Genomic DNA, 18,749 nt, shown 5'->3' on the forward strand with positions numbered 1-18,749 from the left:
TGACCTCAGGTGATCCCCCTGCCTCGGCCTCCCAAAGTGCTGGGATTACCGCGTCCGGCCTTTGATCTTAACAGTATACATAGAATGTATTCTGTTGTTAACAGAGTTGGTTTCAATATTGTAAAGATGTACCATACAATTAATACAGAGTAATCAAATTGTGGAAATATAAAAAAGAAAAACAAGTATTAAATTGTAGTTCTGAGAAGTAGTTATGGCCTTAAGTGTTAGAATAATTTTCTCAGTAAGATGCTGCCGTCTTAATTTTTAAGTTCTCATATATAAAATTTTTTTTTAGGTACATCCATAAACCTACCAATCCTGATGAACCTCCAGTTGCTGAACAGCCCAAACCACTGTACCCATATCGAACAATTGGTTGTGTTTTCAACCATCAGATGTTCCTGGGAAATTGTCAACCCTCTGATGCAGTAGAAACCTGTGTATTTGATTTGAATGATGAATCCAAATGGAAACCCATGAGTGAGGAAGCAATTAAATCTGTGTGTGCTCCTGGAGCTACAACATCCCTTCCTCCCTTTCCACCTCTGTGTGCATCCACAATTGACGCATCAGTAACAAGTAATGAAATTGAAATGCAGCTGAGGCTCCTGGTGTCAGAACACAGGAAGGTAATTCACACTGAAATAGTTGTAGTTTCATACTTTTTTTCATTTATGTATTTAACTATTTTTTGGTGTGTGTGATAGTGCCAGTCACTATTCTAGCCCTGAACAAAACAACTACAGTCCCTACTATTATGAAGCTTATAATTTTGAAAGTCATGAGAGTTCAAGTTCTGAGACTCAAAAATCTCCAAATTAATTAATACTTACAGAATGAATTACTTCCTCCTAGAAATGAAGAATGGTGAACTTGTTCACATCCCTTAGAGTCAAGATTTTTGCTGAATACCACTATTTGGATTTTGTCTTTGTGAAATGCTTATTCACATATTTGCCCCTTTAAAAATCCTGGGTTAGGCTGGGCTTGATGGCTCATGCCTATAATCCCAGCACTTTGGGAGGCTGAGGTGGGTGGATCGCTTGAGCCCAGGAGTTCAAGACCAGCCTGGGGAATATGGTGAAACATCATCTCTATTATTTTTTAAAGAAAAAATATGTATACTGGGTTATACTTTTTTCATATTCATTTTTCTCCCCAGGTTGGTTTCTGTTTGTTTTCATATTGTACTCAACTGGGTAGACGTCTGGCTTTAATTTGCATTTCCCTGATTACTTTTGAGATCAAACGTCTTTTTTTTTTTTTTTTTTGAGATGGAATCTCTCGCTCTGTCACCCAGGCTGGAGCGCAGTGGCGTGATCTTGGTTCGCTGCAACCTCTACCTCCCAGGTTTAAGCAATTCTCCTGCCTCAGCCTCCTGAATAACTGGGATTATAGACATGTGCTACCATGCTGCCAATTTTTGTATTTTTTGTAGAGATAGGGTTTCACCATTGTTGGCCAGGCTGGTCTCGAAGTGATCTACCTGCCTCAGCCTCCCAAAATGCTGGGATTACAGTTGTGAGCCACTGCGCCCAGCCAGATCAAGCCTCTTGTCAAATAGCATGTAGATTTCCTTTGTAAAGTGCCTTTAAGAAGACATAAAAAGTATTAGTCATAAAGGAAAAGATTAATATATCTTAAAGACTTAAGCTCATCAAAAGAAGACATTAAGAGATTGAAGCTGTGGGGTGGGAAAAGTTATTTGTAACACATATCACCAACAAAGGACTAGAATCCAAAATTCCTACAAAATATTTCTGATTCACCTTTTAGGGTTCCCTGTTCCACTCCTCACCTTGGGTGAGCCCTGTTTTCTGTGTTCTTTGAGGCTATCAAAGGCAAACTGATTTATCAAACATGTTCTCTGGGTTCCCATTAACTCTTAGCTTTGGCCTCTAATATATTTCTTATTCACTTGTCAACTTATCAAAGCATTTAAACATATATTTTGGAAAACCTGGCATTTGTAATATGTTTTCAGCAAAAGTTGGTCAGGAGACCTCTGGTCCATTATATTGCTGGAAATGAATGCCCCTTATTACTTTTTCTTTCCTTCCATCACTTGTATTGGCTTTAGCTTTCTTTTCTTAGGTTCTGCTTACAAATAAAAGCAATATCTTATAAAAATTACTTTTGGCCAGGCACAGTGTCTCACGCCTGTAATCCCAGCAGTTTGGGAGGCTGAGATGGGTGGATTGCTTGAGCTCAGGAGTTCAAGACCAGCCTGGGCAACATGGTGAGACCCTATCTCTACAAAAAGTACAAAAATTAGCCGGGTGTGGTGGTGCATGCCTGTAGTCCCAGCTACTCAGAGGCTGAGGTGAAAGGAGCCGGGGAGGCAGAGGTTGTAGTGAGCCGAGATTGTGCCACTGCACTCCAGCCTGGGTGACAGAGTAAGACCCTGTCTCAAAAAAAAAAAAAAAAAAAAGGAATTACTGTTTATAGAAAAAGAAAACAAAGCTGTGATAGATGCCAGTGTTGATCACTATTTAAGTTAAAGTGCCTGTAAATCAGCAAAAGTTCACATGTTGCCGCAGGAAAAGCATTGTTAATTGTGGATCTTTGAGACCATTTGTGATGAGTTAAAAACCTTGAATGTAAAATGAGGAAATACCAAAGATCCATTATGATAACCAAAATATCTAGAATTTTGAGAATTTTTTGTATTTGTAATATTATTAACTTCATGTGTCCAGCTATCAATAGGTCTTTTGGTGTTATAAATGGAATCATGGGCTGGGCACGGTGGCTTATGCCTGTAATCCTAGCACTTTGGGAGGCCGAGGTGGATGGATCACTTGAGGTCAGGAGTTTGAGACCAGCCTGGCCAACATGGTGAAAGCCCGTCTCTACTAAAAATACAAAAGTTAGCCGGGCATGGTGGCAGGTGTCTGTAATCCCAGCTACTCAGGAGTCTGAGGCAGGAGAATCGCTTGAACCTGGGAGGCAGAGGTTGCAGTGAGCCAAGATTGCACCACTGCATTCCAGCCTGGGCAACAGAGTAAGTCTCTGTCTCAAAAAATTAAAAAAAATAAAAAATAAATGGAATCATGTTGTTTTTAACATTCCGTAGAAATGTTTTAAGCTCCCTAAGGGCCTATAAAATGTCTTCATCTTTTTATCTCTTACAGTATATAAGTTTTACAGAGTACATGTTCAGTAAATATTTGTTTAACCACATAGAATTAATTTGTTGACTTTTCTCACCTCTGTAGTTCAGTTTATGGTAGGAAGAGTCAGTCTTTAGTAAACAGATTCATTCTTACTAAACTCTTTTTTATTTATTTTATTTTTTTTTTTAATTTTGAGACAGAGTCTCGCTCTGTTGCCCAGGCTGGAGTGCAGTGGCACGATCTCGGCTCACTGCAAGCTCTGCCTCCCAGGTTCACACCATTCCCCTGCCTCAGCCTCCCAAGTAGCTGGGACTACATGCACCCGCCACCACGCCCAACTAATTTTTTGTATTTTTAGTAGATACAGGGTTTCACCTTGTTAGCCAGGATGGTCTCAATCCCCTGACCTCATGATCCGCCCACCTCAGCCTCCCAAAGTGCTGGGATTACAGGCGTGAGCCACCACGCCCAGCCTAAACTCTTTAAAGTTAAGTAAAATATCTCAAAATATAAGAATTATACCTGTCCTCCATATTAGGACTATTTCATATAGTATTTTGTAGTAGATATTAGAGAAGTACAGGATTTGGAGACTTTGTGAACATCGTTTTGAATGTTTTTTGATTGTTTCTCTAAAAAGTAAAATCTGATCACCTATAGTTCCTTTTATCTGATTTTTATTTCTATGTATCCCTATAATTATTATTATTAAAATATTATGATAGCTTTTAAAAATCTTTTCTTGGTATACATTAAAATAATCAACAGTTTTATTTAGTTGGTTTTGAAAATATTAATGTATTTCACTTTTTCTTTTTCTCTTGATTGCTCATAGGATCTTGGTCTCACTACTGTTTGGGAAGACCAGCTCTCCTACCTTTTATCACCAGCTTTGGCTTCTTATGAATTTGAGCGTACAACAAGTATATCAGCAGGCAATGAAGAATTTCAAGATGCCATAAGAAGGGCTGTACCTGATGGTCACACATTTAAAGGGTTCCCAATACATTTTGTGTATAGAAATGCAAGACGTGCATTTGCCACATGTCTTCGGTAAGGTGTAATTTACGGAATCATTTTTTCAGTTTAGGAATCTTAGAGATCAGTCCGGCAGGGGTTTTTTTAATTTCCTTTTTTTTTTTTTTTTTTTTTAACTCAAGGTCTTGCTCTGCTGCCCATGCTGGAGTACAGTGGCACAGTTATGGCTCACTGCAGCCTCGACCTCCTGGGCCCAAGTGACCCTTCCACCTCACCCTCCCAGGCAACTGGGACCACAGGCATGTGCCACCATACCTGGCTATTTTTTTTATCTTTATTTTGTAGAGATGGGGGTCTTCCTATGTTGCCCAGGCTGGTCTTGAACTCCTGGGCTCAAGCAGTCTTCCCACCTCAGCCTCCCAAAGTGCTGGGATTACAGGTGTGAGCCGTTGCACCCAGCCTAATCTGGTAGTTATTTAGAAATGACATCCAAGTCATATGGGAGCTTTTACAATGACTGACCCTCCTTGCCACAGATTTTGATTCATTTGGTCTGAAATGTAGCCCTAGATAGTCTGGGATTATTTGCCCAGTGATTTTGGTGCAGTCTCAGGTACCTCTGATTTTGTTTGGACTATAAGGAAATAGTCTATAATTTGAATAGCTTGACCAAAATTACAGTGTCTTTGATAGCAGAGACAGAATTTGAAAAAATTATTTTATTTATTTATTTTTGAGATGGAGTCTCAGTCTGTTGCCCAGGCTGGAGTGCAGTGGCACATTCTCGGCTCACTGCAACCTCTGCCTCCTGGATTCAAGAGATTCTCCTGCCTCAGCCTCCCAAGTAGCTGGGATTACAGACGCCCGCCACCACACGCGGCTACTTTTTGTAATTTTTAGTAGAGGCGGGGTTTCACTATGATGGCCAAGCTGGTCTTGAACTCCTGACCTCAGGTGATCCACCTGTCTCGGCCTCCCAAAGTGCTGGGATTACAGGCATGAGCCACCATGCCTAGCCTGAAAAAATTACTTTAAATACTGATTTACTTGCAAATAAGGAATTAAAGTGTATGGTCACTTCTTAATTGAATAATTTTTTCTTTCTTAAATAGATCTCCTTTCTGTGAAGAAATAATCTGTTGCCGTGGAGACCAAGTGCGACTGGCAGTTCGTGTCCGAGTATTTACTTACCCTGAATCTGCATGTGCTGTTTGGATCATGTTTGCTTGTAAATATCGCTCGGTATTATAGGGCCAATATTTATATAAGATTTATACCTGTGTTTAATTGGAATTTTACACATTGTACATTACTTAGCTATTTAGAGGTTTGTTATTTTAAAATCACAATCTGGCTTGAATGGCATATTTCAATTTTGTATATACTTGACTGGTAATGTTTAAAAAAAATCATGCATTCCTTTAAAAATTAAGGCTGAAAAACTTGTATAAATCTCCCTGGAATTTAGTATAAATTAAGTGTATATTCTATTTTAATAAATGCTACTTTGTTTACAGTTATCAGTAGTTTAAATATTAATATAAAATGCATTCAGTTTTCTTTACACAAACAGGTAATCAAAGAGATGTTTGTCTAAGGGTTTGAGCCCTAGACAAATCAGTATGATCATTACTTTTCACAGGTTAATGGAATTATTTTATACAGATTAGGAGAAATTAACCTCATGACAGATTTATTTATTGCATTGGTGAAAATAAATGTTGATGAATTATCACTTTTGTGGTTTATTCGTGGCCCTTGGGATATTTGAGACTGTCCAGAAATTTATGGTTGGACCTTGAAGCAAGAGTAGGAAAAAACTAATACCAGAAAAGCATAAATATTAATAACCTCATATGAAAGTACATGAATCATTTAGAAATATTTATCACTGTGATTTGTTGTAAAAATGAATTGGGTATTTTAGAAAAATACCCAGTACTCTGGGAGGCTGAGGCAGGAGAATCTCTTGGGTTCAGGAGTTTAAGACCAGCCTGGGCAACATAGCAAGACCCCATCTCTACAAAAAATTTAAAAAATTAGCAGGGCGTGATCGTGCACACCTGTGGTCCCAGCTGCTTGGGAGGCTGAGGTGGGTGAATCACTTGAGCCCAAAAGATTGTGCCACTGCACTCCAGCCTGGGTGACAGAGCAAGACCCTATCTCAAAGAAAAAAAAAACTTTTTAAAAAAGTTAAACCACTCTTTTGCCAAAATTATAAAAAAAGCTATCAACAGAAGATTGCTTGTAATTTTCTACTTTTGAGACAAACTATGAGTTATGTACTAAGAGACAGACTATATTAAGATCAAGGCTGTATTAACATTGAGGCTGAGCTTCCCACCTTATTGTACCAGAGTAACGTGTATTTCAAATGCGCTTTTGGTGTAAACTCTGTAATAAATATGCTTTTTATGCACCAATAGAGTCTGGCATTAATATTTTTCTCTAAAGACTTATAAGGTAATTTCAGTGCATTTACCACTAGAAGTCTGCTATTCTTTTTTCTTTTTTTTTTGAGACAGAGTCTCACTCTGTTGCCCAGGCTGGAGTGCAGTGGCACAATCTTGGCTCACTGCAACCTCCACCTCGCAGGTTCAAGCAGTTCTCCTGCCTCAGCCTCCCAAGTAGCTGGGACTACAGGCACATGCTACCACGCCCAGCTAATTTTTTTTGTATTTTATTAGAGAGGGGTTTCACCTTGTTGCCCAGGCTGGTCACGAACTCCTGAGCTCAGGCAATCCACCTGCCTTGGCCTCCCCAGGTGCTGGGATTACAGGCATGGACCATCGCACCTGGCCTATTCTTCTTACTAATAATTTTTCTTTTTCTTTTCTTTTTTTTTTTTTTTTGAGACAGTTTGGCTCTTGTTGCCCAGGCTGGAGTGCAATGGTGCAATCTCGGCTCACTGCAACCTCTGCCTCCTGGGTTCAAGTGATTCTCCTGACTCAGCCTCCCAAGTAGCTGGGATTACAGGCATGAGCCACCACACTTGGCTAATTTTTTTTTTTTTTTTAATTTAAGTAGAGACAGGGTTTCTGCATGTTGGTCAGGAGGGTCTCAAACTCCCGACCTCAGGTGATCCACCCGCCTTGGCCTCCCAAAGTGCTGGGATTACAGGTGTGAGCCACCATGCCTCGCCAATTTTTCTTCTTAAGAATTAAATTTACCTTGTATATTTAGCTGTCATAAAAGTTGTTTTTCTATTAAAAATGTAAAGTTTAAAAAACATAATGTCTCTAAGGTGTTGTTCTTGACAATATGTATGCCAACAGTCCCCTCTATATTATATATATGTATTTTTATATATGTCTATTTAGTTAATAGAAAAATATCAGAAACCCAGAAACTTCATTTTTCATTCGTCAAGCATGAACCTATTGAATAAAAATTTGAGCCCAGCCTGGTCAACATAGTGAGATGGCATCTCTGAAAAATAAAAAAATTGGGGCCAGGAGCGGTGGCTCATGCCTGTAATCCCAGCACTTTGGGAGGCCAAGGCGGGCGGATCACCTGAGGTCAGGAGTTCGAGACCAGCCTGACCAACATAGAGAAACCCTGTCTCTACTAAAAATACAAAATTAGCTGGGCGTGGTGGCGCATGCCTGTAATCCCAGCTACTCGGGAGGCTGAGACAGGAGAATCGCTTGAACCTGGGAGGTGGAGGTTGCTGTGAGCTGAGATCACACCACTGCACTCCAGCTTGGGAAAACAGTGAAACTGTGTCTCAAAAAAAAAAAAAAGTGCGGGGGGCGGTAGCTCAAGCCTGTAATTGGGAGGCTGAGGCGGGCAGATCACCTGGATCAGGAGTTCAAGACCAGCCTGGCCAACATGATGAAACCCCGTCTCTACTAAAAATACAAAAATTAGCCGGGCATAGTAGCCCACACCTGTAATCCCAGCTACTTGGGAGGCTGAGGTAGGGGAATCGCTTAAACCTGGGAGGCGGAGGCTGCAGTGAGCCAAGATTGCTCTCCACTACACTCCAGCCTGGGTGACAGAGCGAGACTCTGTCTCAAAAAAAAAAAAAAAAAAAAAAAAGGAATAAAGTGTATCTTGCTAGGTAGACAACATATAGTTGAATCTTCTTTTTTTAATCCAGTCTGAACAGTTTCAGCTTTTTGATTGGATTAAGTACATTCACTTTTTTTTTTTTTTTTTTTTGAGATGGAATCTTACTCTGTCTCCCAGGCTGGAGTGCAATGGTGCAATCTTGGCTCCCTGCAACCTCTACCTCCTGGGTTCGAGTGATTCTCCTGCCTTAGCCTCCATAGCTGGGACCACAGGTGCACACCACTACGCCCAGCTAATTTTTGTAATTTTTGTAATTTTTGTATTTTTGGGTATAGACAGGGTTTTGTCTTGTTGGCAGGCTGGTCTCAAACTCCTGATCTCAAGTGATCTGCCCACCTCGGGTTCCCAAAGTGCTGAGATTATTGGCATCTGCGACGGCACCCAGCCTCCATTCACTTTTTTTGGCCAGTGGCGGTGGGAGGAGTTGGAGGAGGGTTGGAGTCTCAGTCTGTTGCCCAGTCTGGAGTGCAGTGGTGCAATCTCAGATCAACGCAACCTCCACCTCCCAGGTTCAGGTGATTTTCCTGCCTCAGCCTCCCAAATAGCTGGGATTACAGGCCTGCACCAACACATCTGGCTAATTTTTGTATTTTTAGTAGGGACAGGGTCTCACCATGTTGGCCAGGCTGGTTTCAAACTCCTGACCTCAGGTGATACGCCTGCCTCGGCCTCCCAAAGTGCTGGGATTACAGGCATGAGCCACTGCACCCAGCCCCATTCACATTTAATGTTATTATTGATATGGCTGGATTTGTGTTTGCCATTTTACTTTTCCCTCATGTTTTTTCCCCCCTTTGTTTCTCCCTTACTGCTTTCTTGTTCTATTAAAAAAAAAAAAAAAAATCAGAAAGCACCTGCAGGTCTATTGCTTTCTTCTGTGTTAAGTGAATATTATATATTTTTTTCTTTTCTTTTCTTTTTTTTTTTTTGAGAAAGAGTCTTGCTCTGTCACCCAGGCTGGAGTGCAGTGGCACGATCTTGGTTCACAGCAACCTCTGCCTCCCAGATTCAAGCAATTCTCCTGCCTCAGCCTCCCGAGTAGCTGGGACTACAGGCACGTGCCACCACGCCTGGCTAATTTTTGTATTTTTACTAGAGACGGGGGTTTCACCATGTTGGCCAGGCTGGTCTTGAATTCCTGACCTTGTGATCCACCTGCCTTGGCCTCCCAAACTGCTGGGATTGCAGGCATGAGCCACCCGGCCTGGCCGAATATTATATTTTCTTAATTTCAAGAGACTGTCTCACTCTGTCTTTGGGGATAGAGTGCAGTGGTGTGATCATAGCTCACTGCAGCCTTGAACACCTGGGCTCAACGGATCCTCTGGCCTCAGCCTCCAGAGTAGCTGGGACTACAGGCATGTACCACCACACTCAGCTAACTTTTAAATTTTTTTGTAGAGACAAGGTCTCACTCAAATACAGGTCTTAAACTCGTGGCCTCAAGCGATCCTCCTCACTCAGCCTCCCAAAGTGTTGGGATTACTGGTGTGAGCCACCATGCCCAGCCCAAAATAATATTTTCTAATTTAACATTTTAATTTATTTAATGATTTTTATCACTATTTTCAATATTTTCTTTTTTTAATCACTAATTTTTGAGGGGTTTTTTAGTGTTTGCTTTAGGGTTTCCATATACATCTTATTTTTGTTTGGTGGTTGTTTTCCATATACATCTTAATTTATCAGAATCAGATTGAGATTTATATTAGCTTAATTTCAGTAATATATGGAATTTTTAATTTTAAACTCGTTATGAATAAGATTTACTTTTTTTGTCAATATATTAATAAAACTGATGTTTGGATTAAAGATGTTAAATTGGAATCTTCAGTTTTGATAAAACTGATTGGAAGAATCAAATAGCTTGTTTGTGATAAAGTAGAGGTTGTTCTAAATGTGGTAGAATAAACCAATTAGAAAGTTTTTTTTTTTTTTTAGGCCGGGTGTGGTGACTCAAGCCTGTAATTCCACCCTTTTAGGAGGCCAAGGCAGGTAGATCAATTGAGTGAGGAGTTCGAGACCAGTTTGGGCAATGTGGCGAAACCCTGTCTCTACCAAAAATACAACAACAACAACAACAACAACAACAACAACAACAACAACCAGGCATGGTGCGTGCACCTGTAGTCCCATCTATTTGGGAGGCTGAGGTGGGAGGATCAATTGAGGCGGGACGTTACGAGGCTTCAGTGAGCTATGATTGCACAATGCACTCCAGCCTGGGCAACAGAGGGAGACCCTACCTCACAAAAAAAAAAAAAAAAAAAAAAATACCATAAAATTTTGTTAACCCTGAAAATGCCCATGGCATTAAGACAATATCACAGTTGAAGAATGACCATTACTTAGCAAACTTTGCAAGATAATAATTTTTTATTTTGAGCTGGGGGTCTCACTCTGTCACCCAGGCTAGAGTGCAGGGGTGTGATCACAGCTCACTTTTAACCTAGAACTCCTGGGCTCAAGTGATCCTCTTGCCTCAGCCTCTTAAGTAGCTGGGACTATAGGTGTATGCCACCATGACTGGCTAATTTTAAACTTTTTTTTTTTTGTAGAGATGAGTTCTTGCTATGTTGCTCAGTCTGGTCTTGAACTTCTGGCATCAAGCACTCCTCCTGTCTCAGTCTCTCAAGATGCTGGGATCACAAGTATGAGCCACTGTGCCCAGCCACAAAGGTACAATTTTGATACCATTAAAATAATTGTGTTGGGCCGGGCACGGTGGCTCACGCCTGTAATCCCAGCACTTTGGGAGGCCAGGGTGGGCAGATCACGGGGTCAGGCGTTCAAGACCAGCCTGGCCAACATGGTGAAACCCCGTCTCTACTAAAAATACAAAAATTAGCTGGGCGTGGTGGCGTGATCTGTAATCGCAGCTACTCGGGAGGCTGAGGCAGGAGAACTGCATGAGCCTGGGAGGCAGAGGTTGCAGTAAGCAGAGATTGTGCCAATGCACTCCAGTCTGGGTGACAAGAGCAAGACTCTGTCTCAAAAAAAATTAAAAAAAAATTTTTAAGAAGTTTGTTTAAAACATTCTCTTATAAACTTAGGTTAAGCTCTGGGATGTCATGTTTTTATGAATTTCAATGTCAATAATTTTTCTTCCAACATCTCTTAAGAAGGATTAGATTGCTAGGTCGAGAGTAGGAGCGAGGGTTACACTTCTGGTTCCTGAGAGGCATGAACAGGTATGGCACATAAGGGAAAGACACAGTGTTCCATCAGTGGCTCTTTATACAAAAGATGAGGAGAACAGGAATTCAGGTTAACAGAACAGTTCAGGGAAAATCCTAAGGAAAAGCACAAGTAACATATAAGGCATGAACTCAATTCACTGCAACCTCTACCTCCTGGGCTCAAGTAATCCTCCCACCTCAGCCTCCAGAGTAGCTGGGACCACAGGCATGTACCACCACACCTATACCTTTACCTATACCCTTCTACAAAAATTACTAAGGCGAAACTTAAAAGACTAGCTTTTTAGCACATCTGGAATGTGCTGAATTCATTAAACATCTAGTTGAATTAAAGGGAAGTCATATTTTATGTTGGTTACATGCTCACCTTGGAAGAGAAATGAGGTTTTGATAGGGTCAAAGTAGAATGCATAAAGAGCCAAGAGCAGCTCTAGACCTCTACCTGTACATCAGGGGAAAAAAACACCTTTTTTGAGCAACAGGAAAGGGCCATCTTTTCTCAATAAAGATTAGGATAGATCGGGTGCAGTGGCTCACGCCAGCACTTTGGGAGGCTGAGGTGGGTGGATCACTTGAGATCAGGAGTTTGAGACCAGCCTGGCCAAAATGGTGAAACCCTGTCTCTACTAAAAATACGAAAGTTAGTGGGCATGGTGACGGGCGCCTGTAATCCTAGCTACTCAGGAAGCTGAGGCAGGAGAATCACTTGAACCTGGGAGGCAGAGGTTGCACTGAGCTGAGATTGTACCACTGCACTCCAGCCTGAGCGACAGAGCAAGACCCCGTCTTAAAAAAAAAAAAAAAGATCAGGACAAATTAGCCAGGCACAGTGGTTCAAACCTGTAATCCCAGCACTTTGGGAGGCCAAGACGGGAGGATCCCTTGAGCCCAGGAATTTGAGACCAGCTTGGGCAGCAGACTGAGACCCCTTCTCTACAAATTTTTTTTTTTTTTTTGAGACGGAGTCTCGCTCTGTCACCCAGGCTGGAGTGCAATGGCGTGATCTTGGCTCACTGCGATCTCTGCCTCCCGGGTTCAAGCAATTCTCCTGCCTCAGCCTCCCAAGTAGCTGGGACTACAGGCACATGCCACCATGCCCGGCTAATTTTTGTATTTTAATTTTGTATTTTTAGTAGAGGTTTCACCGTGTTAGCCAGGATGGTCTCGATCTCCTGGCCTCGTGATCCACCCTTCTCAGCCTCCCAAAGTGCTGGGATTATAGGTGTGAGCCACCATGCCCGGCCTACAAAAAGTTTTAAAAAATTAGCGGGGTGTGGTGGCGCATCCCTGTAGTCCCGGCCCATTCAGAAGGCTGAAGTGGGAGGACTTTTTTTTTTTCTTTTGAGATGGAGTTTCGCTCTGGTTGCCCAGACTGGAGTGCAATGGCACGATCTCGGCTCACCACAACCTCCGCCCCTCCGGGTTCAAGCGATTCTCTTGCCTCAGCCTCCTAAGTAGCTGGGATTACAGGCATGCACCACCATGCCTAGCTAATTTTGTATTTTTAGTAGAGACGGGGTTTCTCCATGTTGGTCAGGCTGGTCTTGAACTCCCAACCTCAGGTGATCTGCCCGCCTCAGCCTCCCAAAGTGCTGGGATTACAGGCATAAGCCACTGTGCCCAGCTGGGAGGATTCTTTTGAGCACAGGAGTTAGAGGTTGCAGTGAGCTATGATCACACCACTGCACTCCATCCAGCCTGGGCAGCAGAATGAGATTCTGTCTCTCTACACACACACACAATCAATCAGGAAAAATTAAATAATAGAGGCTTGAAAAAACATTTTTGCATTGTCTCATCAGCAAAGTGTGATTCAGTCTGAAAATTTTTAATTTACACAACACAAAACTCTGGTAAAATTTTATTGATAATTCTCCATTTTTAAGCAATTATTGTCAAACATCAAACTTTGCTACAAAATAAAGATATTTTTGTGCCTGGTTGTGGTGGCTCACATCTGTAATCCCAGCACCTTGGGAGGAAGAGGTGGGTGGATTACTTGAGCTCAGAAGTTCCAGACCAGCCTGGGCAACATGGTGAAACCCCGTCTCTGCAAAAAAGTACAACAGTTAGCCGGTGTGGTCGTGTGCGCCTGTGGTCCCAGCTACTTGGAAGGCTGAGGTGGGAGGACTGCTTGAATCTAGGAGGTGGAGGTTGCAGTGAGCTGAGATCATGCCACTGGACTCAAGCCTTGGCCTCAAGAGCCTGTCTCAAAGAATATATATTTTTGGGCCTTATTTTGTTTTTAATTTCCCACTGGAATTAAGGAGCAAGCTACTGCTTGTCCTAATGTTTGAAATCTGATCAGAATTATGTAATATGACTATAAAAGAGTATTTGGAAAGTTTGTGTTATAGGAAATGTATTTGAATTATCTCAGGCCAACTAGCAGTAATTTGGGGTAAGTCACTTAACATTTGCAGGCTCCAATTTCCATAAGCATAAAATAGTGGCTTGGCCTAAAATTCATATTTATGAGGTCTTTTCCAAGTCAAATCTTCTTAACTAGTTGAAGCTAATAATTACACTTATATTCAGATCAGAACGTCATACATTTATAATGGTTTAAAAATAATTATCTTAAAGGAGAATCACATTAAGTAGGTGAAACGTGATTATTGCTTAGCCTAGTATTTTCCAGGGTCTCTCATGAACCCATTGATACACTATTGTTCACACATTTTATCTCAATCCTCTACTTTTCGTCAAAAAAATTGTTTTTCTTTTTTTTGAGACAAGGTCTCACTGTATCGCCCAGGCTGGAGTGCAGTGGCTTGATCTCGGCTCACTGCAGCCTCTGCCTCCTGGGCTCAAGCGATTCTTGCGCCTCAGCCTTCCGAGCAGCTGGGATTATAGGTGTGCACCACCATGCCTGGTTACTTTTTTGTATTTTTTGTAGAGATGGATTTTCGTCACATTGCCCAGGCTGGTCTCAAACTTGTGAGCTCAAATGATGCTCCTGCCTCAGCCTCCCAAAGTGCTGGGATTACAGGTGTGAGCCCCCATGGCCAGGCTCAGGTACATGGACATTGTAATGTAGGAGAAAGAGCTGAGCTGGTCAGGAGGCCTGAATTCCAGTACCAACTGTTTCATTTACTGCTTCTGTATTTTGTCCTATGACTGTATTTTCTCTTCTGTAAGATAGGAATAATAATATCTGACCCTTCAAGTTGTATAACTGAAGAGCACATTTTGAAAGTATAAATAGCACTACAGATGTATAAGGTATTACAATTGTGGGCAATGAAAATTTAGGTTACAACATTAAAAAATATGCTGTTTTTTTTCCCCCTTTCTGGTGCACTTTTCTAGGTGAATGTGCCTCTTAGGAGCACTTGTCCAGAAGTGTCTGGGAAAAGCTTGGGCTGCACAGTGATGGTGCTCCCTGAAAGACTCAGAACAGCACAGCCAGTACCTCCAGAGTATGAAGCATGAAGTACATTTATTCTACAAGAATAAGAAGTAAATATAAAAAAAGTCAAGGATTCAATTTTTAATAAAGTAACAAAATCAACAAAAACAAAATCATATTCAGAGTAACACGGACTTCACAGCACTTTGAAAAAGACATTTAAATGTTGATTTGAGTTGTTCAGACATTTTAAATATGAAGTCATACAGTAAAAATACAATCAATGACTGAAATTGGGAACAAAATATCCTGAACATAAAGGCATTTGAATCTTTAGATTTTTTTTTTTTCTCTTTGAGACGGACTCTCACTCTGTCACCCTGGCTGGAGTGCAGTGGTACAATCTTGGCTCACAGCAATCTCCGCTTCCTGGGTTCAAGCGATTCTCCTGCCTCAGCCTCCCAAGTAGCTGGGATTACAGGCATGCATCACCATGCCTGGCTAATTTTCTTTGCATTTTTAGTAGAGACGAGGGTTCATCATGTTGGCCAGACTGGTCTCGAACTCATGGCCTCAAGCAATCTGCCTGCGTTGGCTTCCCAAAGTGTTGGGATTACAGGTATGAGCCACTGCGCCTGGCCTTGAATCTTTGAATTTGAATTGAAAATGAGAAAATGGGACAGTGCTGTTATTCCACAGGGGTGCTTGAACTCCACTGAGAAGATATCAACGGCTGGTAGCCTTTGAGTGGTCAGCAGTCACTTTCAGAGTGTTGTGATGATGGATGATGGTAAGGCTTATCAATTTTTTTTCTTCTTTTTTGAGATGAAGGCTCACTCTTGTCACCCAGGCTGGGGTGCAATGGCGTGATCTCGGCTCACTGCACGCTCCGCCTCCCGGGTTCAAGTGATTCCCCTGCCTCAGCCTCCCGAGTAGCTAGGATTACAGGTGCCTGCCACCATGTCCACCTAATTTTTGTATTTTTAGTAGAGACGGGTTTTTGCCATGTTGGCCAGGCTGGTCTCGAACTCCTGACCTCAGGTGATCTGCCCGCCTCGGCCTCCCAAACTGCTGGGATTACAGGCGTGAGCCACCATGCCTGGCCAGCTTATCAAAACTTTAAGGAGTACTGAAAATCATTTAGAAGTTAGTAAGTTATAAGTCTTTACACAAAAAAGAGTCAAGTGTTCATGTTGTATAACTACACTTAGAAGACAGCTAGGATTTTAAAGATTTTCCTTTATTTTGTGTAGAGAAGAAACATCACACAATATTCTACTTGTCATCTTTCCTCAACTTAATTACATATATGCTCACACAGGCAAAATATTTAAGTATATCATACCATGAATTGTTACTTGGCAATAAAAAAAAAAGCCCTTCTGTTGGATGTAACTGTCTTGTGATACAGTGCAGTAATGTCTCCCTCTCAAAATGTGTATATATTTTAAAAAATCATCACTCAAGGAAAATCCTAGTGTTGCAAATTTGTTTTTAAGAATGTATCTTTTGGCCGGGCACAGTGGCTCACACCTGTAATCCCAGCACTTTTGGAGGCTGAGGCGGGTGGACTGAAGTCAGGAGTTTGAGACCAGCCTGGCCAACATGGTAAAACCCTGTCTTTACTAAAAATACAAAAATTAGCCAGGCATGGTAGCGTGTGCCTGTAATCCCAGCTACTCGGGAGGCCGAGGCACGAGAATCGTCTCAACCCAGGAGGCGGAGGTTGCAGTGAGCTGAAATCGCGGCACTGACCCTAGCCTGGGCGACAGGGTGAGACTCTGTCTCAATTAAAAAAAAAAAAAAAAAATGCATCTTTTTCCATTGATTAGAGGGATGACTAAAAAAATAAGAATGCATCTTTTAAAAGATAAAGTTTGGATTTCCTTTACTTTACTCACTTCCTCCTTCCTTGTATTGTTGTCTTCAAGATTTATTTACTGCTCTATGCCAGGGTTAGCAGGTTAATGGCTCATAGATTCCTCAGTTTATTAACCCATTTAGCTTGTTTACTGGTGGGTATTTGGCTGTAGTTGTCCCAGTGCAATGGGCAGCAGTATCCCATAAGGCCAGGAGGTGGTAGTGTTGTCCATAAAAGTAGACCTTCATTTTTTTTCCTGGATTGTTCAAAATATTTTAAACCTGTCTGTATTTTCAAAATCCACACAGGATAAACTTTTGAAATAGCAAAATTTGGGAATGTTTGTCTGTTTTTAATCAAGAGGACAGAGATATATTTATATGTATATAGTGTCACACATAAGGAATTACATGTTTGCCTCTCTGGGCTTTGGCACACATAGATACTGCATTGTTACAAATGAGATTATGAACCTATAATTAAGTGATGCTACTTTAAGGGGTTGTTTTGTCTCTCTCGTACTGAAATTGTAATAAGAAAGCCTGGGGAGCTTTCTTCTCCTCTTTCAATTTATTTTTTTTTTTTTGAGACAGACTCTCGCTCTGTCCCCCAGGCTGGAGTGCAGTGGTGTGATCTTGGCTCATTGCAACCTCCACCTCCCAGGTTCAAGCGATTCTCCTGCCTCAGCCTCCCGGGTAGCTGGAATTACAAGCGTGCGTCACCACACTCGGCTAATTTTCTTTGTATTTTTAGTAGAGACAGGGTTTCACCATGTTGGCCAGGCTGGTCTCGAACTCCTGACCTCAGTGATCTGCCCGCCTCAGCCTCCCAAAGTGCTGGGATTACAGGCGTAAGCCACTGCGCACGGCCCTCTTTCAATTTCTTAATTTTCCTTTTCGTCCTGTTGCTTTTCTCCCTCGTCCCCATCCCAGCTGTATGTAAGATGGTATCTTATTTTAATAGACGGTTGTAATTTAAATAGACTGTTGTAGTTTCTACCGCAAGATGCAATTGTTGAGAGCGTGATTTCTAACATTTTACATAAAACTGCCGTAAAAGGTTTACTGGAACTTAATATACATTGCCTATTTGGTTGATGCTTTCAACACTCTGTAGGGCTTTCACACAGGACTAGCCTCAGTGGAATTTTATCGATTAAATTAATCTACCAATGGGTGATTAAGAATTATCTGTTTTATTGCATATTTAATAGGTTGGGGGGGCGGAATTCTTTCTTTCTACGGCTAATTGCCCTCAGTTCAATTTTACCACTGTGATATTCATTCCACATGCTCTGATGAGTGTGGTACTTGAGACATTACCTTAGTGAGGGAAGGGACGAATGTTACAGATGAATCCGGAAGGACGCTGAAACTAACACCTGCAAATTATGTACGACATGTTTATATTCCAGGCGCTGGTTTAGCTTTTGGGAGAAGTCAGTGAGGAAAACCCGTAAAGATCCCCGTCTTTACGGTGCTTACCCTGAAGTTGGGAGTGGAGAGGGAGGTATTCAACCAGCAAGAAATCGGAAAACGCGCAGAGCGGCCGCGGGGTCACGGGAAACTGCCGGAGGCTTTCAGGGCCCAGGGCCCGGCGGGGAGGCTTCAGCGGGCCTGCATTTTCTTAGGCATCCGCTCCAGGCGGGTTGAAGTTCTCAACCAGACCTTCGGCGATCCAGCGCCTAGGGAACGTCAATGCGGGTGACTTCTCCTGCTGTGCAGGGCGGTGACCCGGGTTGGCGCGCCCAGTTCCCCGCCAGAGTCGGCCGGGGACTTCCCTGATAAATGCGACCCCCTCTTGCCCCTGCGTCCCCCGACCGCACGCCCGACCCCGCGTGTCCCCCACGCCCCACAACCCTGCACGCCCTACCCGGCCGCGCATCCCCTCCGGACCGTGCATCGCCGCCCTCACCATCGCGCCCCCAGCTGTGTGTCCCTTGCGACCGGGCCCCCCGACCGGGCGTCACCGCCTGCGACTCTGAGAGCCCTGCGGGCTAGAGACCGTGCGGCCATCTCGACTCGAGGCGAGGCCCTCCTGCCTGGTCCTCACCTCCAGAGCGTGCATCCCCCGGCCCGTGCGGCCCCCTGAGGGGCGGGCGCTGGGCGGCGCTGGACGGCGCTGGACGGCGCGAGGCGGGGCGGGGCGGGGCGGGGCGGGGCGGG

At 42.7% G+C, this 18,749-nt stretch overlaps 1 protein-coding gene and 1 long non-coding RNA gene across 5 annotated transcripts in view; one reads left to right on the top strand and one right to left on the bottom strand.

Annotated features, from left to right (window-relative positions):
• Positions 1-15,554, top strand: part of CEP76 (centrosomal protein 76) — a 39,749-nt gene extending 24,195 nt beyond the window's left edge. Inside the window, exons 10-13 of one of the 3 annotated variants that reach the window (XM_055102547.2) lie at positions 299-632; positions 3,955-4,172; positions 5,210-5,325; positions 14,684-15,554. In XM_055102547.2, the coding sequence (XP_054958522.1) occupies positions 299-632; positions 3,955-4,172; positions 5,210-5,325; positions 14,684-14,700 (685 nt within the window). In that variant the 3' untranslated portion in view covers positions 14,701-15,554. Of the gene's footprint in view, positions 1-298; positions 633-3,954; positions 4,173-5,209; positions 6,521-10,112; positions 10,828-14,683 lie in introns of those variants that run through there. The other 2 variants (XM_055102548.2, XM_034944071.4) reach the window with 2 other exon arrangements.
• LOC129394611 (uncharacterized) lies at positions 13,220-18,699 on the bottom strand. Of its 2 annotated transcripts, none has more exons than XR_008621915.1 (3): positions 18,499-18,695; positions 18,069-18,268; positions 13,220-13,421 (listed from the first exon to the last, which is right to left on the bottom strand). It is a non-coding gene; the product is annotated as an uncharacterized LOC129394611 (long non-coding RNA). The 2 variants fall into 2 exon arrangements; XR_008621916.2 differs by lacking the exon at positions 13,220-13,421 and adding an exon at positions 14,850-17,965 and having other exon boundaries at positions 18,499-18,699.
• Positions 18,700-18,749: the final 50 nt, after the last annotated feature.

The sequence above is a fragment of the Pan paniscus genome, chromosome 17 (assembly GCF_029289425.2).
Source record: "Pan paniscus chromosome 17, NHGRI_mPanPan1-v2.0_pri, whole genome shotgun sequence".
Taxonomy (NCBI): Eukaryota; Metazoa; Chordata; class Mammalia; order Primates; family Hominidae; genus Pan; species Pan paniscus.